Genomic DNA, 25,543 nt, shown 5'->3' with positions numbered 1-25,543 from the left:
AAAAGGCAGACCACATCCCTATTTGCAGACAAGGGGTGCAGGGATGGAGCCATGATGGAAATTGAACCCAATGCTTTGTTCATAGTAGGCAGTGGGTTTTTTTGTTTTTGTTTTGTTTTTCAAGACAGGGTTTCTCTGTGTGGGACAGTCCTAACTATCCTGGAACTTGTTTTGTAGACAAGGCTGGCCTTGACCCCACTGAGGCCTGCCTCTGTCTCCTAAGTGCTGGCACTAAAGGTGTTTTACTGCTGAGCTGTGTTCAGGCCCACAGCTTTTCATATTGAAGGAAACATTACAATCTCCCAAGAAAATAATGCTTGATTAAAAAGACTTTGAGCTATAAGCACTTTCTAGAACCTCTAAATTGTTTGTAGAGCTCTCTATGAACATCAGCTGTCGTATAAATATGTCTGTTTCTGGTTATTGCAACACTGCCCTCGGGAAGCTTGGTCAAAAATATCCATGTGGAAAGAAAATGAGGTGCTGGGCTGGAGGGGCTGTCTGGGGAGTCTTGGGGGCAGGGGGGGGCTCTGCTGCAGGTCTGCATCTCATCTGTATGAGATGACATCACCTCCATTGTCCAGGGCTGCTTTAATAAATGAGAAAATAGTTAAATCTGTAATACACAGAGCAATTTTCTAAAAGCAAACATTTTCTTTTAAAAACAGAACCTCCAAACGTGGAGGCACACCTGTAATCCTAGTATTCAGTGGCTTGGAGGCCAGCCTTGGCTGCATTCTGAGACTCAAATGAACAAGCAGCGAAATACGACGAGTATTCCTCTCCCTGGAAAAGGGAGAGGTTGACAAATATTGGCTGCCTTGGACTGGTGTCTTCATTGTAAGTAGGCAGAGGTGACCACTGAAGTGGGCAGTGGGTGGTATCCCAGAAGGATTGCTACCAGGGGTATCTTTAGGTGTGTGCTTCTTTTGTAAGTGTTTCAGGACACTCAACGCTGCTCAATCTCACTAAAACCAGGTTCATTGTTCTCAGTTATTACGTCCTAAGGCTGGCAGTTTGTCATAGAAACAGGAGCTAATGTGCCTGTTGGATGGCTTTGAGGCAGGAGATTCTGTCTCACTAGAGAGGAGGCCATCTCTTTGTTCTGTTCAGGCATCAGTTGGTTTGGTGACTTTCACCCACATTTTGAAAATCTGTTTATTCTATATAGTGACCTAGATGTTAATCACATCAGAAACTCTTAAAAAAAACCACTCAGAATATTTTTAGTCAAATATTTGAAGCACTACCAGGATGGCAGATGAAGTTAATCTATATCCAGCCTACAAATCTGTTCTTTTAGGATGTCTCCAAGTTCTGTGAAGATTAAATGTTAAACATTGGACTCCCTCTCAGTGCATGGAATTCCGTATTAATAAATACTTACATGATTCCTTATACCCTTACCTTTTGTATTGTTTGTTATTTTTAAAGATCATTTCTCCTCCCTTTTTCCCCTCCATGTCTAACCCCCACTTTCAAACTGACCGACTCTTCCCACCGTCGTTGCATAGACATGTAAATGGATCAGAATAAATATGGTCTGTTTGTAATATATGTTTTTATGGCTGACTGATCAGGAGACTCATCCCTGGGGAAGAATGGTTCTTCCTCTCTCGGCAGAAGTTAATTGTAGTTCTGTGATGTTCCCCGCCTCTCTGCTGGGGTACCAACTGTTGCACTGTCTCGGTCTTGTGTAGAGGCGGCTGTGTTGTTGAGATTCCGTGGGCCTAGCTTTCCTGTTACAGCTGGAAGAATGTGGAAGGCACATTCTCACAACGGACTTCTTAGTCCTCTGGGTCTTATAAATCTTCCTGGCCCTTCTTCTATGATGTTCCTTTAAGCTTGGGCCAGTTATGGTTTACTTTTATCAATTTGGGCTGGGCACCCCCCAGCCAGTTCTCTGTGTTTTGACTGGTAGCGGATCTCTGCAATGGTCTCCTGTTGCTGCCGACAGAAGCTTCTCTGACAAGGCATGAGAGCCACACATGCTGTGCCCAGAGTGCAGGATGTCCCGTCCAGGTCGGGCCTAGAGCAGTATATAAGGGACGACTGAGAAGCTCCTAATGTTTGTAATTCACCTTTAAGTCATTATGTTGCAATAAATAATACTGTGGCAAAAATTCCTCTGGAACTGGTTCCTATGGGAGGGTTGTGTGTGCATGCTTCCCATGGCCTCACCACGCCTCCCTGTTGGTGATGCTCACCCACTGTGCTCTCCTCCCAGCCATGGAAGAGAATGGCAGTCTTGCCTTGGAACAAATCCTTAATATTTGGATAATTTTCACAAATAAACTCTCACAGATTTTGAATTTTGAAATGAGGCTGGTTTTCTACAATCATCTGAGCAGCTCCAATATTGGCTTGTTCTCACAGCTTCTGTCCAATATAGCAAACAAATCTAACCGCAGCTGGTTTTGGAACTGTGAAAATTGCATCTGATGTGTGTTCGTCCAGCCGTGCTCAGCGTGCGTTCTGGTGACAAGGTGAGTTCCAGTTAGGTGATGAGGCTGGCATTGCTAAGAACGTGCACAAGGATCCGTGCACAGGCTCACGGTAAGGACGGAGAAGGTGCTAGAGGTGTTAAGAGTGAAGTTACAATAATGAAAGTAGCATCCAGAAGGGTGCTGGTGTCAGCACATCCGGTTAAAGCACCACTTCTGGGAGAGAATTCTGCCCGGTAGTATTTAAACCTAGGGGAGCCGGTTACAGAATGGAGAGCTGCTATCCTTTGAGCTTCTGTTCTCCATGTAGATTGTTCTCCTTACTGAACGCCTAGAGAAAAGCTGAAGATTCAAGTTCAAGGCCAAATGATCATATACTGAAAACTGAGAGTATAGTGCCTTTGCATCTTTGCTCACAGTTAGCTCATCTGTTGAAGTTACGTGGAGAAAGTGTTAGCATGGATACAGCATTGAGCTAAGGATTGTGTTCATTTATACAGTCGGCCAGCTCCCAGGGAATACAACCATTACTGAACTGTGAAGCCACGGAGAAAGACAGGTGGCTGCATAGCCTTGCAGACTCGCCTGCTGTCTTGTGTGCCTGGAAATGATTCTATCAAGGCTTAAGAGTCAGTGAGACACACGATCGCTACCCCATTAAGAAAACCATGAAAGAGACTGTCAGCTGGATGACAACAGGAGGGATTCCTCTCCATTGATTAGGGAACCGTGGCCAGGTTTCACATGTCATGATGCCCGGGAAGAGGATGGATCACCTGAAAAAGGACCCATGCACCCAAGTCAGCTGAAGCGGGTGTAGTGAGACCGACAAGGGAGGGTGAACCGACCCTTCGCCATAACGTAGCCAACCGCAATGAAATCTTTCCGAAACTGGGCCCCTCCTGCACAAGGCATATTTAGCAGCCCATTCTGCCCTCCAAGCAATTGTTTGCTTCCATGGAGCTGTTACCGAGGAACTGAAATACCTCAGCTTTCTTGATTACATTTTCTAATTCTGCCTCTTAAAATCCTTTCCGGCCATCTGAGTACAAATGGATCATCCGGAGCTTGCCATGAGTCATACATTACTGACATGCTCTGGGCGTACATGTTCGTGCTAGCATTGGTGTTGACTTTTCTTTTTTTTTGGGGGGGGGGGGTTCTTTTGAGACAGGGTTTCTCTGTGGCTTTGGAGCCTGTCCTGGAACTAGCTCTGTAGACCAGGCTGGCTGGTCTCGAACTCACAGAGATCCACCTGCTTCTGCCTCCTGAGTGCTGGGATTAAAGGCGTGCGCCACCATCGTCCGGCTTTAATTGACTTTTCAAAATGTCTATGGGCAGTGCAGTGAGGCTACACGTTCTCCACAGCCAAAGGGACTGCTGCTGCTTTCACTGTTCCTCAGGAGATTGGGATACATAACTTTAGACCCATCATTAATATAGCATTTGATATATTAAAGATGCCAATGAAGGTACCTAGGCCTTCCCATCGAGGAGGTGGTGCTCTGCCTTTGAGTGCATCCTGACAGCAGTACCAACACTGAGGTTCTACATAGCACTTAGATTTGACCTTGTTGAGGCAAATGTTTGGCTTTTTAGAACACTTGCAAAAGTCTGGTTTTATTTTTTTGGAGACAGGTCTCTGTTTCCTAAGGTGCCCTGCTAACTATATAACTTCTATCAGTCCCGGTTCAGTTTCCCTAGTGCTGGGCTTATAGGTGTGAGCCTCCGCACCTGACCAAAAAGCTTAGCTGTGCTTTGTAGAGATAGCTTTAACTGTGACCCCTTTGTTGGTCAAAAGACTAAGACCATCAGAAAATGTAGATATTTGCAACACAATTCATAATAGTAGCAAAATTACACTTATGAATTAGCAATGTGGTTAGGGTCACCACTAAGGTTAAGAACCTCTAAGCCTAGGGGATACCAACAGACTGGCTAGCAAGCCCCTGGATGAGAAGGAAACAGAATAGTATTGGTAGGGCCTCGCATCCTGTTCCTCTGATTCCACCGGTTAGCTCACACCTAGGATCTCAGCACTGAGGCTGAGGATAGCCTTGAGTTTGAGGTAAGACAAGGATATATAACAAGAGCCTGTCTCAAAAAAAACAAAAACAAAAACAAAAAAAAACAAAAAAAAAAAAAACCTCATTGAATGACTCCTAAAAAGAAGTAGAATTTACAATTGAATGTAAATTGACCATTTACAATTCTAGTAGAAGCTAGTAGGTGACATAGCAGAAATCTATCGTGAAAGCAAAAACTCCGAAATGTCATAATTAAATATACAGAAATACCAAGAAAAGGTGGAGGGAAGCAACTTTTGACCCAAGGAACTTTTGGGCCTTTGTAAGTTTGTCTGACTATAACTAATAATATGCTCACATTATTGTCAAATTTAACCGTGGGAGGCTCTGCTAATCCCAGAATGTCACAAGAAAGGAAGCCGCCCAGCCAACATTGTACAGAGGGGTAGGAGGGATAGCAAAAGGAAAGCACATGAAAAGCATGGAGTCTAGGAAAAAGAAGTAAAAAAAAAAAAAAACTTTCAGATGAAGATCTTATAATACAGAAAATACTAAACAAAAGAATCTCGTACACGTAAAGAAAAAGGGATGGAGTCAACATAAAAATTGTGTATGTGTGCATGTGTGTGCTGATGTGTTTGAGCTGTGGCATACATTTAAGCCAGAGGATAACATTAGATATTGGTCCTTTCATCTCTCCTTGCTTGACCCAGGGTCCCTTGCTGCTTGCTGCTGTGTGCAGCAGGCTACCTGACTCTCGAGCTTTGGGATTCTGTCTCCATTTCTCATCTTGCCACAGGAGTGTAGGAAATATACATCCAGCTTTATGTGGGTTCTGGGGATCCAAACTCGGGGCCTTCAGCTTGAACAACAGGCAGTTTACTCACTGAGCCTTCTCCACCCTTCACTGTCCTCTCTGTTCTAACAATAAGAAAATCTGAGTAAAAATAAAACAGTTCCGTTGATAATAGCAAAAAGAATAAAATATTTTAAAATAAATGTACCAACAGCCAGGGCTGGTAGCACATGCCTTTAATCTCTGCTGCTTGGAAGACTGGGGCAGGAGGATTCCAAATTTAATGTCAGTCTTGGCAACTTAGTGAGACCCTGTCTCAAATCAAATGGAGAGGAGAATGAGCCCAGAGCCCTTGCTTAGCATTCATGGGAATCCATAAGGTTAATCCACAGGAGAGACAGGACAAAGGAGGAAAGAGGGAGGGAGGGAGGGAGGGACGGAGGGACGGAGGGAGGGACGGAGAGAGAAGGACAGGAACAAAAGAGCCTATCATGAGCTGTTAAAACTATACAGCACTGTGGAAAGAAAATCTTAGTTGATGGAAATATCATTTTCACTGATTGAAAGACTTGATGTTGAACTGGGGGGTGGTGGTGCACACGTTTAATCCCATCATTCAGGGAGGCAGAGGTGGGCAGATTTCTGTGAATTTGAGGTCATCCTGGACTACAGAGTGAGTTCCAGGACAGCCAGAGATACACAAAGAATCCCTGTCTCGAAATATAAATAAATAAATAATAAAGACTTGGTGTTATGACAATAGGTCCTGAAGTTTGTCTATATATCAAGATGTCAGATAGCATTTAAAATTCACAGTGAAATATTAGAGACAAAGAAGAGCCAAATCTTGAGGGAGGGAGGGAGAGAGGGAGGGAGGGAAGGAAGGAAGGAGAGCCTACTCTCATGGAGTTGGACAGTCACACACGATCATTTTGAGACCGGCTATTTTGATGGGTGAAGAATGGAGAAGGAAGACGTATTGCACTTTCTGAGGTCTGTCTTCAGAACTGAGGATGGCCACAACCAAGCCACACAAGAACAACTGTCAGGGATTCTCATGAACTTCTGGTGGCCTTGTGAACTAACACAACCATTTTGGAAAGCAGTTTAAGCGTTCCTCACAATGTGAAACTTAACACCTATTGTACAAAATGTAGAGCTCAATAAATATCAATAAAAAATGAGAAAAAGAAAAATTATGAGCCACTACCACCTGGATCTGTTTCTGCATTGATTTTGTGTAGCCCAGGGTAGCCTTGAACTCACAGAAATCCATCTTCTTCTGTCTCCCAAATCCTGGGATTAAAGGTGTATGACACTACTGTCTAGTCTCTAGTGGCTTAGTTTTACCTTCTGATCTTTAGGCAAGCTTTATTTATTAAAACATAAAATATCACTATAGTCCAAGGCTAGCTCCTTCTCTTAAGAGGGCCAAGAACTTGGGGCTGCAGAGATGGTTTGGTGGTTAAGAGCACTTGCAGAGGGCTGGGGTTAGTTTAAAGTGTTAGTTGCAAGGTGTTATGGATAATGATCAGGAAAAAAGCTAAACGAAGATTAGATTCAGAGTTCTTATTTTGAAAAGGAAAAGGGAAATGCTGTAGGATAATGCTAGTGTATACTGTAAAGATTGTCACTCATATTAGTTTAATAAAACACTTATTGGCCAGTAGCCAGGCAGGAAGTATAGGTAGGGCAACCAGGCTAAGAATTCTGGGAAGAGGAAAGGCAGTCATCAGCCAGATGCAGAGGAAGCAAGACAAAAATGGCCTCACTGAGAAAAAGTACCAAGCCACATGGCTAAACATAGACAAGAATTATAGATTAATTTAAGTTGTAAGAGCTAGTTAGTAATAAGCCTAAGCTAACAGACCAAACAGTTTATAATTAATATAAGCCACTGTGATTTTCTTTGGGACTTAACGACTGTAGGACCCGGCAGGACAGAAACTTCAGTCTACAGGGAGGTACAGAGAACCTAACTATAATTTTTCTCTTTATAAGCCATTCCTATTTGGCAAGATAATTTTAGAAAATTTTCCAAATTTCAAGGTTTTAGTCAAGAGGCCAGCTACTAGTTTGCCTCTTCCAGTCTACTTGTCCTGATGGCCTTGGGGGTGAATGTACTACAAACATCTGGTGTCTCTAGGCAGCATCCATTAGCTGTTTGTCTTGTTGCTGTAATAAAACACATGCCAAGAGCAACGTAAGGAAGACTCACAGTTCCAGGAGATAAAGAGCATCGTGTGGGGGAACATGGGCATCACAACTTGGGGTTTGTTCCCATAGTTATTATTATAGACCTGGATGTGTTAACAAGATTAACCATCATGCAGATTTCTTTTATAGGTGATTGCAGCCAATCAAATTAATGGAGATATGCTACATCCTTGCACACGGTTCCAGCGGTTGACCTGACTGGACCCTTGAAGGAATGAAGAAATGACAGATACGTTCGCAGAAGCTGGGATCACATGGTCTGGGCTCTCTCATGGAAAAGACTGCAGAACTCTGGAAGCTGGAAGCTCAGCGTGTTTATTGTACACAGTTAAACAGGGAAGTGGGTTTATTGTATTCAGCTGAATGGGGAGGGACGGTTTGTAGTACACAGCTGAGCAAGGACACTGGCTTAGCTAATCGTAGCAGGAGCAGTCTATAGGGGAGCAGTCTTCAGGCCGTAAATATCCAGGAGGACACAGCTCCACTGGACACTTTCTGCACCTTGTCATTGGATCTTGAGAGACGAGGAATGGTTTTCCCACTCCCATGGTGGATCTAAGGTATTGGGCTCCTTAATATGGCTGTGCCCATATCATACACACACATCCACTCAAGGCTTCATTCACTCACTACAGAGATATGAAAAGATAACACTCAAGTCTGGCAAGAATGTGGAGCGATAGGCACCGCTACCCATTCTACCGAGAGTAAAACCATGCCTCTCTGGAGAGCCATTGGGTACTTCGCATGTAATGTACTTTTGAAGAATTTTAGGCTCATATACCCAGAAGTTCCATTTCTATTTAGGTATATTTGAAGTTTGTAAATGTGGATAAAGATATACGTATGAAGAAGCTTAATCTAGCTTTTTTTTTTTCTGTGATCAAAAATGTTGAAGTACCATTCAGCTGTAGGGAAATGTTCAAGAAATTATATTATAGTTCCAGGTGGACCATTAAGCAGAAAAAAAAACCTTCCAGGTAAGTTCCCAGCACTATATCCCCTAGGGAGTCATAGCCACGGGGCTGGCCGGGCGCGAGGAAGCGCATGCGCGAGTTGGGGCGGGGTCTTGGGTGGCTCTCCTGGCGCCGAAGCCACGCCCACCTCAAGTCACTGACACGTGATCCAGCGAGCCCGGCTGTGCCCACTGCGCTGCCCAGTCCGGAGGCCAAGCCTCCAGGCTCCTGCGGTGCAGGCTCGGTGACCCGGAGCCCCCGGTGCGCACGCCGGGCTAGCGTGACCCCCGCAGTGACGAGGCGTGCGGGGAGGAGCCGCCCCGCGGCGGGACGCTCAGTCCGGGTGCGAGGGAAGTGAGTGCGGGCAGCGGCGCGCTGGGCCGGGGCGGGGCGGGGTCGGGACCGGGTCGCCGGCGGGCTGCGGCCACGCACACCCTGCTGGCCCGCAGGTTCGCCGAGAGCCCGGGTCGGTTCGGAAAGCCTCCCGCTGCACTTGCACTCTGGGGATTTGGAATGGCTCCAGAAAGCGCCACCTGAGCTTGTTTTCCCAGCTCCTGCTGCCAAGTTCGCGCGTGTGTATATAGGGCTCTGGGGGGTGGAGGGGAGTTCAACTTTGGGAAGAAGATGAAGTTGAGAACTTTTAGGATTTTAGTTGTAGAGATGACCGTACATTAGGTGAAGAAAGGAGATTGTGCATTTTACAAGTCGAGGCCACATCTGTCCCTTAGGAATATCAGAGCCACTATTATTATTGGTTTTTGGGTTTTTTGAGACTGGTTAGGCAGGGCTCCCCTCGTTTAGGGTGATGTTGAACGCTCTGCCTCCCTACTGCTGTTGGTACAGGCTAGCGTCACCAGGCCTAGTATTATTATTATTTTTGAATTGTTCCGTTTTTCCTATGCTAGATTTTTGTTTGGGAAGCTTTATTTTCTAAGTCATTTCACGCTAGATCTCATATAAAATATTTAAAGGCAAACTTTCTTGTTTTTGGAAAATAAATATTAAACGATGTTTTATTTGAACACATTATGTACTTGGCACTGTCGTGGGTGCTTTGGTTAGAAAAGAGCGGTGTGGACGCGGTGCCTACTTCTTTGTGGGGTAAGAGGGACTCTTGGTCACCGGCACTGGGACTGCACATGGGTGCTGTGCTGCAGTAGAAATGAGTATGAAGGATTCTCAAAAGACGTAACATACTACCTAGCTATACAACTTCAATACCCAAAGGTCTAAGCCCCCACCACAGTGACGCATGCACATCTGTGCATACTGCTGCATTATATAAGAAATGGAGCCATCCTAGATGTCTGTCATCAGACTGTTGGATTTTAAAAGTTGGTACATGTATACAATAGAATTGTACTTTGCCATAAAGTACATGACATTTGTAGGAAAGTGGATAGAACTAGGAATGACCCCGCTAAGTGAAATAAACCAAACTCAGACAAATGCTGGGTTTCTCTCATGTGAATTTAATTAGTTAACAAATTTAAATTAATTAAATTGTTCTTTGACAATTTTATACATCTACACAATGCATTCTGACTGCTCTTGTCCCTTACTCTTTCTTGACACCCCAGCCCACTGGCAACCCCCTCTTCCCTGCAAAACTCCCACCTTCCTGTCTTTTTGTTTTATGTCCTCTGGGAGTTTTACCAGGAACTTCTATGTTGCCATAGATTTAGAAGGAGTCATTTGAGCCTAGTGGCTCAGTGGTGCCCCCGTCTCCCAGAATCTACCATTGGCCAATAGTTCAGAAGTAAGGAGCCCAGGCTGTGAGCTGCTCCCTGACCCTTGGTTTGACAGGACCCGTCTTGTGCAGGTCCATTGCAGGTCATCAGCTGCCAGGGTGGAATTTCAGAACACCTCCCTCTGCCTGCTGCCTTTTGAATTCTCTTTGTTCCCTGTCCTACAGTTGTTCCTTAAGCCGCAGAAGGGATGGTATCAGCATCTTATTTAGGGCTGATTCCGCAGCTCTCCTTATCCTCAGCAGTCTTGAGTGGCTGTGAGACTACATTCACCACTACTCACAGCAAACAGAGATTCTCTAGGTCTGAGAGTACCATTTGTCTATAATTATGAACATAGATATTTAGAAGGGCAACTTGACATTTTGTCAGTTAAGCTAAACAACAGTGGTTAGTTTTGTTGTTGGGGTTTCTGTCCTGCCCGGTTCCCTCAGTTGTTAAGTCCCAAAGAAATCACACAGAGGTCTACATTAATGTTAAACGGATTGGCCCACTAGCTCAGGCTTCTTATTAACTCTTTTTTTTTTTTTTTTTTTTGCTTTTTCGAGACAGGGTTTCTCTGTGGTTTTGGAGCCTGTTTTGGAACTAGCTCTTGTAGACCAGGCTGGTCTCGAACTCACAGAGATCCGCCTGCCTCTGCCTCCCGAGTGCTGGGATTAAAGGCGTGCGCCACCACCGCCCGGCTTTAACTCTTATAACTTATATTAGCCCATTATTCTTGTCTATGTTAACCATGTTGCTCGGTACCTTATTCAGCAAGGCAGTCATATCTTGCTTCTTCTGTGGCTGGATCAGGACTACATTCTCTTCCCAGAAATCTCCTATTCTCATTGACCTGCCTTTTCTTCCTGTCTGGTTGTCCCTCCTATATTTCCTGCCTGGCCACTGGCCAATCAGTGTTTATTTAAAATATAATTGACAGAATACAGACAGTTGTCCCATACCACAGTTTCCCTCCAAAGACCTCTCGAGGCATGGATTTTGGACAGGTTTTTCAGTACTGGGCATGGATTTCCTCCGTGGAACTGTCCATAAATCCAAACACAGAGAGATTGGTTATCTCTATAACAGTAGTGCCAATATTACACTGGTGGGTACCCTTTGCCTGGCAGGTTTTGGTTAGAGTTCATGGAGTTTCATTTAGGTAAGTCTTGTCTCTTCCCTCCAGCAGCCTTCATGGCACCATCTGGCACTAAAAGCTAGCCAGCAGGGAGGACGTTTCTGGGTCAGGTCCAACTTGATGTCTTTGTATCTTGGAACCAAGAGGCATGGAACCTTCAGCAGTAGAATCTTATCATTTAATTCTGGTGGGCAACCAAGAAATGGCAAGAGCCTGTGCTGCTTTGGGGGCCTCTGGGGCTTCTCTGGCCAGCAATTCCTATGGGAGTGTGGTTTGAATGAAAATGGCCCTGACTGGTTCGTATACGTGGATGTTGGGTCCCCAGTTGATAAGACTGCTTGGGAAGGATTAGGGAGTGTGGCCGTGTGGGAGAAGAGGTGTCACTGGGGATGGGCTTTGAGGAGGTTTCAAAAGCTCGTGCCATTCCCAGCTAGCTCTCTTTCTGCCTGTGGATCGGATATAAGCTCTCAGCTACTGTTCCAGTGCTATGCCTACTCGCTTACTGCCATACCCCCCACCTTGATTGTCATGGATTCTACCCTCTAGAACCGCAGTAAAGTCTTTCATATTATAAGTTTTCTTAGTCATGGTGTCTTTTTCACAACATGGAAAAGTAACCAAGATAGGAGGTGCCCCACACCTGGCACTGAGATTTTTCCTCGATAATTTATTGCCTCTAGGGCAGCATTAGCAAGTCTTGCAAACCTTTGAAACTTTGATATTTTTCAGTTGGGCTTCCATATGGCTTTGAAACACCCTTTGGTTGACACTCCCCTTCCCTCATCTACCCCACTATCCTAGCTTAAACCTTTCTGGCCCAGTATTCCTTTGTCTCTTCTATATGTTGAGTAGCCCATGAAACTCTCTCCTCCCTTAACGTCTCCCTAATCCCAGTGTCCCCTTTCCGGCTTCCTGGCTTCCACCGATATTCCAAGTTATATGCCCAAAACTGAGGTGCTGAAACTGGGATTCTGGATCTGAATTCTTACATCTGTGCTGGGGGGTGGGGATATGGGGGTCATGAGATTAGGAAGGAGACCAAGATAAGGGAAGAAAGTGATAGAATATGTGTGACATGAAGCTGGAGAGATGGTTCAGTGCTTAAGAACACTGGCTGCTCTTCCAGAGGACCTGGGTTTGATTCCTGACACCCATAGAACAGCTCATACCTGTCTATAACTCCAAATCTAGGGCCCTCTTTGGGTCTTTGCAGGCACTGCGTGTGTGTAGTGCACAAATATGCATGCAGGCAAAACATTCATATACTACACACACACACATATACACATATATATATATTTATACACACACCACACAAATATATACTATAGACCACACATAGGCACTATATGCACACACACACATATATATTTATACACAAATCACACAAATATATACTATAGACACACATATGCACTACATACACACATATATACATGTATATTTATACACACACCACACAAATATATACTATAGACACATATGCACTACATACACACATATATACATGTATATTTATACACACACCACACAAATATATACTATAGACACACACATATGCACTATACATAGATGCACATATATTACACATGACACGAAGGCAGAAGGGGGTTATTTCCAGAGGGAAGGGGGTCAGAGATCGGGGAGGAGAGTGGGGAGATTCAGCTAGACAAACTGAAAGGAAATGCCATGATGAAGCCGTGACTGAGTGCTAGTTCTAATAAGCAAATCTAAAAATTACCTTGGAATAAACAACAGGAACACCAAAGATTTGTAAATAAATATTGCTGAAATAAAAAAAGGAATCACCGTACGTTTTTATGAGCTATAAAGGGGTATTTAGATTTTCAGTCTTTACATTTTGTTTTCGGATAGCATATGGTCGGGCCAGCTCTGTTTTCTTGGAATTTTGGTTTCCTCGCCTCGGATCTTTTGTGTTTTCACGCAAACCGCGACAAGACAGCTTTCGATACAGACACATTTTGAGTGAGACCTTGGGGGGTTTACCCCTGTCAATAAGTCCTGTTGCAAGCAAACAACCTTGGCTCTCCTGCGGAGGGAGCAGCTGACAGAGTTCAAGCTGGAAATGTTTGAGTGAGAGGAACGGGTTTGAAGTGAGGCGGCGGGATTTAGGCTTGGAAGGTGAAGTGAGTCTGTTGGGATGGCTGGGGTGACTGTGATTGGCAGAGGAGATACTCCTGTGCTTTCTGTTTCGTCATCTCCTCCAAATTATCCCAGGTACTATAGTCCCCGAAATGGGAACGGAGGCGCTTTCATTGGGTAGGTTGCACGGACTTGGATTTCCAGTTCCCGGGATGGCAGGTAACTTTGCCCTGTTTAAAAACACGCAGGCTGTTCGATGCGTGAGGACCATGGTGAAGCTGATTCGCACACTGGCAGATCACGGTGATGACGTCAGTTGCTGCGCCTTCTCGCCTTCCCTCTTGGCCACCTGCTCTTTGGACAAGACCATCCGCCTGTACTCCCTAAGTGACTTCGCGGAGCTGCCACACTCCCCGCTGAAGTTTCACACCTACGCTGTCCACTGCTGCTGTTTCTCACCCTCGGGACACGTTTTGGCATCATGTTCCACAGACGGTACCACGGTGCTGTGGGGTGCGCACAGTGGACAGTCCCTGGCAGTGATGGAGCAGCCCGGTGGCAGCCCTGTGCGCATTTGCTGCTTCTCCCCAGACTCCGCATACTTGGCATCGGGGGCCGCTGACGGATCTGTTGTTTTGTGGAATGCACAGTCATACAAGTTATATAGGTATGACTGTTTCAACCCCGCTTGACCCCTGTTAAAATTAAATTTTATTTTTTATTGTGGTAAAATGGACTTAGAGTTGACCATGTTAGTTGAAACTGTTAAGTGCCCTAGAAATCATGGCCTTTATGTTAACAATGAAAGACATCTAATATTCTTCCTGCTTGGTGACTGCGGAGCAGGAGGGCCAGGTGGCCAAAGAAGATGGCGCCTTTGTGGTCTCAGCTGAAGAAGCTGATGCTTTTAAGTGGTGGGGGAGGGTTACCCGGGTTTAACCCAGGCAGCTCAGATGAATGCGGGCTCTCTGATTTCTAGAAATGGGTTCCTGCGGTTAGCTAACCAGGTTCGTGATTTCCACCTCTGTGGCGCAGCTTCCTTCCTGCACGTGACTACTTCTGCACTAATTGCAGTCCTTGCTGTCTTGTTTTCCTACCTGAGGAACCGTGTTGCCAGGACAGCGCCTTTGCCCTCTCTTCCCAGGAGAATTCCTGTTCACCACATTTGTTTTGTTGTGTTTTTTTTTTTTTTTCCATGAGTTGGTTTGAAGATGAGGCACAGGGCCTTATTATCTGAAAGATTTTAATACAGAGAGAAGTTGAACTTTTTATTATAATAGCTTGTCTTTCTAGCAAAAAGCATCCTGTCTGTTTTAAATATGGCCATTTTTACTCTTGGTTGTTTTTTTGCTTTTTTACGTTTTGGGGTCTTAACGTGCTCCTGTTGACCGGCTAGAGACATGAGGATTGTAGCAACTCAGATCCTCGTGAGGTGGTTTCAGCTGATGTTTCGGTGCCCCCGGGACTCCATCGAGAATGTCGGGGTACAGCATTGATGCTTTATTTTGTAGACAGTCGCCCCGTCTGGCTCCTTTCAAACGGGACTGTACCATAAAGGACCTCACCTTCTCCTGCTTGGCTTTCAGGTGTGGTAGTGTCAAGGATGGCTCCCTGGTGGCCTGCGCGTTCTCTCCTGACGGAAGCCTCCTTGTCACGGGCTCCTCAGGTGGAGACTTAACAGTGTGGGATGACCGCATGAGGTGTCTGCACAGCGAGAAAGCTCATGACCTCGGAATTACCTGCTGTGACTTCGCCCCACAGCCCCTTTCTGGTTGGTTAGCCCACCCTCGTCAGCACTAGATCCCTGTGTGTAACTCCTCTGACTTGGTCCTTTGAGGCTTCATTCTGTCGTTAGGATGAAGAGTCTGCCCATTCTATTACAGGATCATCCTTTTTCTCTCTTTAAATCAGAATATGAACCGTGAAGAGCTATTATACGGGGGGGAGGGGGGGAGTCTTTTTTTTTTTTGTCTGTATAAGACAATTCTGTTTGTTACAAATTCTTTGAATATGGATTTTTTTTTCACAGACTTAACTGTTGCCTTTAATGTCTTTTTTTAAAAAAATTGAATTGGGATAAAAGTTGGAAATTTTTCTTTTTCTTTTATTTTTTTTTGGTTTTTGAGACAAGGTTTCCCTGTGTATCTTTGGCTGTACTGGAACTAGCTCTGTAGACCAGGCTGTCCTGGAACTCACAGAGATCTGCCTGAGATCCGCCTGCTTTGGCCTCTGCCTCCTGAGTGCTGGGATTAAAGGTGTGCACCACCATGCCTGGCTAAAAGGACTTTTTTTTTTTTAAACAGCAAATACTAAGCAATACCTATTTAGAAGAAATTCTGTAGCCATTTTAGTAGTAGTTTCATTGTCTCAATGGTCATTGTTTGCCTGGCGTAGATGAGTCCCATTAGCAGATTTCAGCAGAATCAGAACTTTCTGGCTTAAATGTTTTACCAATTCTTTGTGTTTGTTTCTCTACCTTGCCGTTTTTAGGTGGAGAACAAGGCTTTCAGTTTTACCGATTGGCATCATGTGGTCAGGACTGTGAAATCAAACTCTGGCTTGTCTCCTTTACCCGTGCCTTAGGTATGGTTCCACTGTCTAAAACTGTTTGTGACCTAAGGAAGACTTTCATCTTTTTTTTTTTTTAAACTTAAGATACTCTGGATATTTTAAATGATGGTAAAATTTTGCTCTAAGAAACTTACTGAGTAGGCTGTTGTGGCACACACTTTAAATCTGAGTGTTTAGAAGACGGAGGCAGGAAGGTAAGTACTTTGGTAGCAGGCTCAGCTATGTAACATGGACAAGGCCAGCCCGAGCTGTCCCAGACCCAGCCTCAAAAGCAAAGAGCAACTTTGACTGGACGTAAACACCTGCCGTCCACGGCTGTCTCTGACCACACCTTGCTTCTTTCCCCTCCTTCCCTGCACACCTTAGAATCCATCCTGCACTTGACTTCGCGTTGACTCTTTCAGGGTTTTCCCTACTCTTGGGAAATGCTATCCATATGACCTTTACGTTTATTTATTGTGGCTGCTGTTTGTTGATGTGGGACTCTTCCTCCTGCTCGGTCTCATTGTCCTGGGTGGCCTTTCATTCAGGACATACGTGGTGGTCCACTTGGCCCCGGTGTTCCTTTATAGTGTGTATATATGATTCTTCCTCTCCTGTGCTCTCTCTGAACCTCGATCAGTTGAATGTGGGACCCCTTGAGTTGATTCTCCCCTCCCAGCCACACACACATTCACCTTTCCCGCTGTTGAGTCTGTATCTTATTTTTTTTTTCACTCTTTGAGGAAATCCTTTACTTTTAATCTTTTGAATCGATCTCGTCAGTTTCTAAAAGTTCATCTTTATGTCATTTCATTTTTTTTTCAAAGGTTATGTATTGGGGCTGGAGAGATTGCCCAGTGGTCAGGTGTGCTTACTGTTCTTGAAGAGAGCCTGAGTTCAATTTCTAACACCTGTGTAGGATGCTGACAGGTTCTCCTGTGGGCACCTGTGCTCACAGATGTTCATGTATGTATAATAATTAAATATGGCTGGGTGATGGTGGCGGCACTGTCTTTAATCCCAGCACGGGGGGGGGGGGGGGGGGGGAGGGGTAGAGGCGGATCTCTGTGAGTTTGAGGCCAGCCGAGTTCCAAAACAGGCTCCAAAGCTACAGAGAAACCCTGTCACTAAAACCAATATGTGTGTGTGTGTGTGTGTGTGTGTGTGTGTGTATGAGGGTGGGGCATACATGGTGTGTGTGTGGACACCACTGTGGTTTGAAGTTGGTTTTCTGCCGCCTCCACATGGGTCTAGACACCGAACTCCACTCATCCGGCTTCTGTGGCAAGCACCTCTACCCCGAGCCATCTCATTGGCCTTCTGTTTCCTTCCCTGTTATAGCTGGTTTGCTGCTCTTGCTTTAATGAACGAGAGAAGGAAGAATTTCCCGAATGCCCTTGTGTTCTCATAACCTCTGGGATTTGCCTTTGCTTGCCTGGATCTTTCTCATCCGCACCGTTCCCTTCTCCAGACGTCCAGTGACACTATCTGAGATCTGAGCTCTGTCGGGAACTCCCAGCCCACAAGTCTGTAGGATGAAGGGGTGTGTTTGCCTTTGGGGGAGGGAGTGGAGGGCAGGTGGAGCTTGTCTTCGACCACCATTTTCCTTAGATAGGTTTCTCCTGGGGCCGTCGCCTGCCTGTGCAGCATACTGTTGGGCGGGGCTGGGAGGGATTGAGATGGACAGCGAGTGTTTCCTGTTTAGACTCTGAGGTAATTGTTTCTGACCTTGTTCCCTGGCTGTCGATGGTCCTATCTGAAAGCTTTTCCTGGGACTGAATATTTCCTCTTCACCTTTAGCCTCCTGCACTGAACTCTGGGCTGTCATCTCTGAGCTGCTTGTCCGTTGACCTGTTTTCTGACCTTCCACAATTGGGTTCAGTGTCCTGCGGATGCCTCCTCCTCAGGCACTTGTGAATGCATTCATATCTTGATGAATCATGCATTGTCATTTAAGGATTCTGAAGCTTTGTGGTCTTATAATTTTTTGATCCGCATGCCTCAAAATGGGGTGTCACTTGTTACCTAATAAGCATCAGCTAGAACACCACAATTTTGTCATGAATTGTACTAGAATGTAGGGGAGAGGTTGCGAGGAAACGAGACTCTGCTCTTGTCAGTTTCCCTGTAAAACCTTTTCATTTATAACACGGTGGGGAGGCCGGACTTCTGCCTTCTCAAGTCTGTCCTAGTAAGAAATACAAATACAGTCACGTGTGTGGGCATCCTCAATACAGTTAGCTTGAAATCGTTCAAAAGGGAAACCTGCAGTAGTACCCCGTAAACTATCTTCACACGGCTCTGAGAAACATGGATGACCTCTTGTGTGTGGGGAAAGCCTCTTTAGACAGCATCTGTCGCTGTCACCGTCGGCACTTTCCTCGGCTTGATACTATTGTGGGGCCCAGGCAGGCTGGGGCCTGGGCTCCCTGAGGAACCACACTCATGCGTGGGTTCTGCAGTCACCTGCCCTGAGTAGCTGACTTCCGCTCTGTTTGACTGTGGGGATGAAAGCTTGAAAAGTTCACCTTGTGTTCTGGGATTTGTCGCTGTCTGGATGCTCTCTGCTCTCCCAGGAAAACGTGTGTGTCTGTCCCGCTTTGAGTGTGAAGCCTTTGCAGCTCTTCTGTAGAACCCGTGGCTGGTTAAATGTCTGATGTCTGACACTTCAGCAGAGATCTTACGATCTCACCACTCCATAACTTCTTGTGCTTACTTTTACAAGTTGACATCAGAACACCCTGAATTCTGTTTACTTTTAAGAGAGTTGTGTTTATTTTTAGTAATTCTAAAGATTTTATGGTTGTACTTTTTTCCCCTTTGCTTTTGAGACAGGGTTTCTCTGTGTGACAGCCCTGCCTGGCTGTCCTGGAACCCACTCTGTAGACCAGGCTGACTTCAAACTCACAGAGATCCACCTGCCTCTGCCTCCTGAGTGCTGGGATTAAAGGTGTGCGCCACCATATCTGGCTACGGTTGGACTTTCTAAGAGAGCTGTAGATACTGTAGAGTTGTAGAATGTATAAATACCATTAATTTATGTACAGAAAGACAAAATGTGTTGGTAATGTCAGATTTTACAAAGTGCAAGCACTTGTTTTGATCTTCCCAGGTGCTAAAATTATGCATACTTCACATCTTTAAAATTTTTAGTGATTATAAAATTGCTCTAGCTAGTCTTTGCAGAGCACATTGTTTTTAAAAAGTCTGTCATTGGCAGCACTAATTGGATTTAATGGATTATATGAAAAAAATCTACTGTTGAATGTGTGTGTGTGTGTGTGTGTGTGTGTGTGTACTAGAGAGTAGACTCAGGGCTACATCCCCAATTATTACTGAGTTTGAAACCATCTCAAACCTTCATTACAATTACCTGATATCTGTATGGATACCCAAGCTGCATGAAGATTTTAATGACTTAGTCTTTTTGTTACCCACATTCTTAAAGAATAGGAATAAAAAGCTTTGACTTAAAATAAATGGTAAGCATTATCAACTTACTAATTTTCTCTCCTTGTTAATTTACAGGCTTTGAATTAAAATATAAAAGTACGCTACGTGGGCACTGTGCCCCTATTCTGGCTTGTGCTTTCTCCCACGATGGACAGATGCTTGTGTCAGGGTAAGTGATCTCTGACTAAACCGCCGATGCTCCTGAGGCAGCCCCTCGTCGTTGTTGCCTGGGTGACATTCAGCTGTTTATCCTGTGGGCATGCGTGCGCCACATGTATGCCCGGTATGTGTGCGGAGGTCCGAAGCACAAGTTGCAGGAGCTGGTTCTCCCCTTCCACAGTGTGGGTTCCAGGGCTTGAACTCAGGTCAGCAGGCTTGGTGCCAGTCATCGTTACCTGCTGAGTCATTCTGCCAGCCCAGTGGTTTTTCTCTCCTTTCCTATCTTCTAAGTTTTAACCAGTGAGGTCAGAACTTCATTGAGATCTATTTTAGCATCAGATATATTTCCCCTGCATCTCAGGATGATCTCAGGTGAATTCCACTCATTTCTAACTTAAACTTTGCTATGTTGCAGGAGACTTTGCTTTATATGGTATATTGCTGTAGAGAAAGTTACTTTTCAATCTCACCATTTTGGATGTAATTTCATATTGTTTTTCCTTCTAGATGTTCATAAAACTTTTAATGTGTAGCTTCCTGTACATTCACTTAAGTATATCTACACAGGGGCTCAATTTAGGCTGCTAGGAAGTTTTAGAAAACAAATTAGGGGGAGGGCCGGGAGGCATGCGCTCTGTGTGAGAACCAGAGGTGGCTTCTCTCCTTTTACGACAGGGGTACCAGGGATTTAGCTGCTCATGCTGTCAGACTGTCTTTGAATCACCAGCTCCCAAATGATGACATGGAGACTTACCAAGTATGAAAGCTTAGCCTTAGCTCATTCCCAACTAGCTCTCAGTAGTTAATCTGTTTACATTAATCTGCGTTCTTCCACGTGGCTCATTACCTTTCTTCCATACTGGATATCTGACTCCTTCTGCAACTCGCTGACGAAATCTGCCTCTTTTCTCCCTGGAATTCCTGTCTCTGCCTAGAAGTCCTGCCTATTCTCTCCTGCCTAGCAATTTGCTACTCAGCTCTTTACTAAACCAATCAGAAGGTGTCTTTCACACAGTGTGCTCAAATATCCCACTGTATCCTCAGGCTTGGCAACTTCCTTCTTCCTCCTCCTCCTCTTTTTCTCCCCCCTCCTCTTCTTCCTCTCCCTCCCTCTCCCCCTCCTTCTCCTCCCCTTTTTTTTGGTGGGCGGCGGTGTTTTAAAGACAAGAGTTTCTCTGTGTAACAGTCCTGGCTATCCTGGAACTTACTTTTTAGACCAGGCTGGCTTTGAACTTACAGAGATCCGCCTGCCTCTGTCTCCTGAGTACTGGGATTAAAGGCATGCACCACTACCACCTGACTCCTTTTAGTTCCACAGATTTAATCTGTGGAAAAATGTTCCGTCAATTTTTGAAAATTCTTATCTCTTCTCTTGCCCTTGTTCCTTTCTGACTCCCTGCACGGTGCCAGTCAAGTGTGAGTTGTATCTTCTGACTGTAAACATTAGATCTTTCAGCCTCTTATGTTTTTATTGTTTCTTCTGTCTTCTAAATTTTTTTTGTATATTTTATGTGTATGAGTGTCTATGCATTAGGTGTGCCTAGTGCCCAAGGAAGCTAGAAGGGGCTTCAGATCCCCTGGGACTGGAGGTACAACTGGTTGGGAGTCACCCTGTAGGAGCTGGGAATCCAATCCAGGTCCTCTGCAAGAACAGCCAATGTTCTTAACTGCTGAGCCGTTTCTGCAGCCACTACTGTGCTACATTTAGTCTTCTGACTTTTAATCTTACTTAATCTGTGGTTCTGTAGTTTTTAGTTGGCTATTTTTTAAGACCCTTTGACAAATTATGTGATTTCTTGTTCTCATTTGGAACATTTATTTTCAAAACTTTACCTCATGAAGCTTGATTTGAACACACATGATTGATTCAATTACTTTATAATATTTTTCATAAAATTTATATTACAGTTTGACAACCTAGCCTCTTTTCAAACAAAAAAAGAGATATGATTTCTTTGTTGTTTAGATTTTTAAAAGTTTCTGATACTTCAGTAAGACCAGTTCCATACTCCTTTGACATTAACTACAAGTTATTATTTTTGTTTCTATGTATGAGCGTGGCTGTATGAGGGTCCGCGCGAGCGGCTGTATGAGGGTCTGCGCATGCGCGGTTTCTCGGCAATGCTAGTGATCAAACTTCAGAACTCTGTCCATGCTTGACAAGTCTCTACCACTGAGCTATATATACACCATTACTTACATTGTTGTTTTGGAGTGGGAGAAGCCTTGCTTTTTTGCCTAACCATTCCTGAACTTAAGTATGCACGACTGCCAGAAAAGTCTTCCGTTTCTCAGAATTTTCTATTCATCCATTTGCCTTTGATTATAATATTTGTCTTGAAATGAAATGGCATATGATTCTCTATGCTCTATGCTTGATATTGCCCATACCATGACTTTACAGGAGTCAGTTCCCATAATTGTGAAACCCGGTTATTGCCTTCATTGCTTTCTTTCCTGTCCCAAGAGTGTGTGGCTGATCCAGATATTTGGGTGCACACATGTGGTGCACACACGGACATGGACATGTACATATAAGGAATTGGGTGTCTCTAAATGAAAAGAACAAACAACCTAGAGCAGTAGTAGGCAGGAAAGCAAAGCCAAGCCCTCACAGGGTTAGTAACCCATACCTCCAAGTGTGTGGGGATGGTGCCTAGTCTTCAGAGGCAGACACAGGGCTCTGACCTAACAGTGGTGGTTTTATATGTGGTGGATTTATACTATGACAGTATTTCTGGGAAGTGGTAAAAGGGAGCGGTGGGGCCTAGTTAGAATAAGTCAAGTCACAGGGGGCAAGTTCTTGGGGGTCATGCTCTCCCTGGGGTCATACCTCGCCCCGGCCTCTTCCTATAGTCCATTCTCTCAGCTCTGTCCACTGAGGAATGAAGAGCAGCCTCCATCTCCTGCCACATTGTGTTGTGCAGGCAACAGCAGCTTAAACCAGTAAACCCTTCTTCCTCCAAGTTGAAATACATTAAGTGGAAAAATGGATGTATTTACAGTGTGGGCCAAAAGCTGGGGAGAGTTCTCTGTCTCTGCCTCCCCCGCAGCAGTGTGACGGGTTACGGAAAAGATGGGACGAAGGATAGGAAACACACAGATAATTAGCTGGGGCCTAAGTGCCTTAAGCTGGCAGAGAGGTTTTAAAAGCTGGGTTCTTGATACACCTTCCAGGAGTAGGAAGCAGGAGCCCAAGCGCCGTCCCTCTCAGCATGGCTCCTGCGGGGAAACCAAGGAAGACAGCAGCGGCCTTAGCTGGGCATCATCATTCACACCTACAGACCCAGCACTTGAGAGACAGCAGCAGGAGGATTGCCTGTAGTTTAAGGCCCACCTAGTGTAGAGTAGGAGATCCTTCTGAAATAAGATGAACACAATAAAGAATAATAAGTTCTGATTTTGAGGGAGCTCAGGTTATGCTAGAGTCTTCAGCCTCTGCGGACCTAGGGAGGTCATGGGCATTGCTGAAGTGGCAGGTTGGCTCTCTTGCCAGCACACAGGATGGGGCTGAGGTCAGTCCACGCTAATGACATAAGAATGATACATTTCAGGCTCAGGAGTTTATGAACTAAAGAAATATAATAGCCGAAAGCTTTCAGCAGTAAAAATACCCTTTTGAAAATATACTGTGTATGTTTATGTGTTTATGTGTGTATTTCCAAATAAATAAGAATATTTGCTTGTGTTGTAAGCAGCAAAAAGGCACAGATCGGGCTACAGACAGTGTATTAGAGAAACAACATTCCAGTGGAATGGAAGCAGTACCATATGTTGTAAGAATAGATTCCACACATAGTGATTCTGTAGGTAAAAGTCCTCTGGAAAGTTTGTAATGTATAAAAAAGATTAACGCTCTTTCTCTAGTTTGCTTTTGCCACTGTGACCAGATCTTCTCCTTTTTGATACAATTTTAATATATGACACATACCACCGCTGGATTTTTTTTTTTTTTTTTTTTTGCGATGCTGGGAACTGAACTTAGGGCTCACACATACTAAACACATTCTCCACCATGGAGCTGTTTATCTATGTTCCTAGCTCTGTCATCATATGTCGTCCGAAACATCTCTACCACACATACAAAGCTCATCACTGAGACTAAAGCCAAGATACTTGTGCTTCTAACCGCTGCTGAAAACATCTGGCCCACATCTGCTGATTCTTTTCCCCAGATCTTGCAGTTCTTGCCCAGCAGTCAGCTAAATCGTCGTGTTTGCCACTATTTAGGTGTGTCTTGTTCCTATCAAAAGGTGAATATTGCTCATCATCAAAATAATAAAGCTGGGTGCCGTGGGACCGTGATGTAATTCTATCCCTGAGAAAGCTGTAATAGGAGGATTGTGAGTTCAAAACCAGCCTGGGATCATAGACTAAGACTTGCTCAAAAAAACAAACAAAGCAAATTCTCTTTTGACCCAGGAGAGCTTAGAACTGAGTTTTCTTCTCTTGTCTAGGAATAGGCTAATGGACAGAGTTGAAAATTGAACAAGTATGTCAAGCTGTCTTTTTTTTTTTTTTTTTTTTTTTTTTTTTTTTCGAGACAGGGTTTCTCTGTGGTTTTGGAGCCTGTCCTGGAACTAGCTCTTGTAGACCAGGCTGGTCTCACAGAGATCCGCCTGCCTCTGCCTCCCAAGTGCTGGGATTAAAGGCGTGCGCCACCACCGCCCAGCTTAGGCTGTCTTGCAGAAGAACAGGACACGGGCGATTCCAAGTTGCAACTCTCGTAGTTGAGTTCCTGGTGATTATCTAATAACACTGGGGTCCTGGTAGCCCCCCTCCTTCCAAATCGTGAGGGAAGTGCTGTGTGTTGCTTTCAGTCCCTTTCCCAGAATTCTAGTTTCCTGTCAGCCTTTGTCTTGTCACTATTAGGTGGCTGGCGTATTAGTATAAGGTTAGAACTTTGAATGTTTTAGGTGTTGTTGCTATAGGTAACATTCGACTGTTTTCTGGATATTTTTAGTTCATTTGGATAGAGAGGCAAGTGAGTGAGTTGAAGTTATAACCTGGTGAAATATAAGCATTTAGTTCTTAAAGCAGGCTGCTGGGGGTGGGGCAAGAATGAACCAGTGGGCTGATATGAGAGGGAGATTTCACATGTCCTCCGTCACCGTGAGACGACTGCACACTCGAGACAGGCAGACAGTGAGCAACACAAGCTGAAGTATACAGACGTCAGTGACTTGAAAGGAAAATGACAGAAACAAGTGAGACCCGAGGTCGGAAGACGTACGCAGAGGTAGGGGTGACATGGGGAAAACAGTAGAATTGGAGATGCCGATGGGGATATAAAGTCAGAAACCTTATTTCCTAGAAATTTCCTCTAGGTTAGAACGTAACATGTTAGTCTGTTCCACCACACTGCAGTACAGTACCGGAGGCCTGGCATCTTTAGGAAGAAGAGCATGTGGGGCTTAGCAGTGAAGAGATCCTGCCCATCTTCCAGAGGACCTGAGTTCCATCCTGCACCATGTCAGGAGGCTCCCAACCTTAATTGTAGCCCCAGGAGGTCTCACTGCTTCTCCTTGTCTCCATAGGCACCTGTTCACTTATATACAAACAAATACACACAAATAATAAAATACATTTTAAGAAATTAAAGGAAAAGCAGTGCTCCTTTTCTCCCTACCAAGGCACTGGTTTGCCTTTTATTTTTTTATTTTTTTATTTTTTTTTGGTTTTTCGAGACAGGGTTTCTCTGTGGTTTTGGAGCCTGTCCTGGAACTAGCTCTTGTAGACCAGGCTGGTCTCGAACTCACAGAGATCCGCCCACCTCTGCCTCCCGAGTGCTGGGATTAAAGGCGTGCGCCACCACCGCCCGGCACCTTTTATTTTGTATATAGATGCCAGGCTCTCAAATGAATCAGCCAGTCCCTCTTACTCTATAATGACTAGCAGAAGGCGACTTAAGACTGCATTTTCCAAAACCCAGTTCCTGTCCTCCCTTTATTCTCATTACACCTTCTT

The 25,543-nt window shown here is 44.8% G+C and overlaps 1 protein-coding gene across 3 annotated transcripts in view; it reads left to right on the top strand.

Moving 5' to 3' along the window:
- Nucleotides 1-8,618: 8,618 nt before the first annotated feature.
- Nucleotides 8,619-25,543, top strand: part of Wdsub1 (WD repeat, sterile alpha motif and U-box domain containing 1) — a 35,698-nt gene continuing 18,773 nt past the window's right edge. For 2 of the 3 annotated variants that reach the window (XM_041631551.1, XM_041631549.1), the window contains exons 1-5: nt 8,619-8,794; nt 13,660-14,078; nt 14,998-15,182; nt 15,902-15,994; nt 19,493-19,586. In XM_041631551.1, coding sequence (XP_041487485.1) covers nt 13,681-14,078; nt 14,998-15,182; nt 15,902-15,994; nt 19,493-19,586 — 770 coding nt within the window. In that variant the 5' untranslated portion in view covers nt 8,619-8,794; nt 13,660-13,680. The remainder of the gene's footprint in view (nt 8,795-13,659; nt 14,079-14,997; nt 15,183-15,901; nt 15,995-19,492; nt 19,587-25,543) is intronic. The other variant, XM_041631550.1, reaches the window with a different exon arrangement.

The sequence above is a fragment of the Microtus oregoni genome, unplaced genomic scaffold, assembly GCF_018167655.1.
Source record: "Microtus oregoni isolate MIOR12 unplaced genomic scaffold, Mior012 000037F_ref0000500, whole genome shotgun sequence".
Taxonomy (NCBI): Eukaryota; Metazoa; Chordata; class Mammalia; order Rodentia; family Cricetidae; genus Microtus; species Microtus oregoni.
Note: the sequence above shows the minus strand (reverse complement) of the source record. Positions and strands in the feature narration are given on the sequence as shown.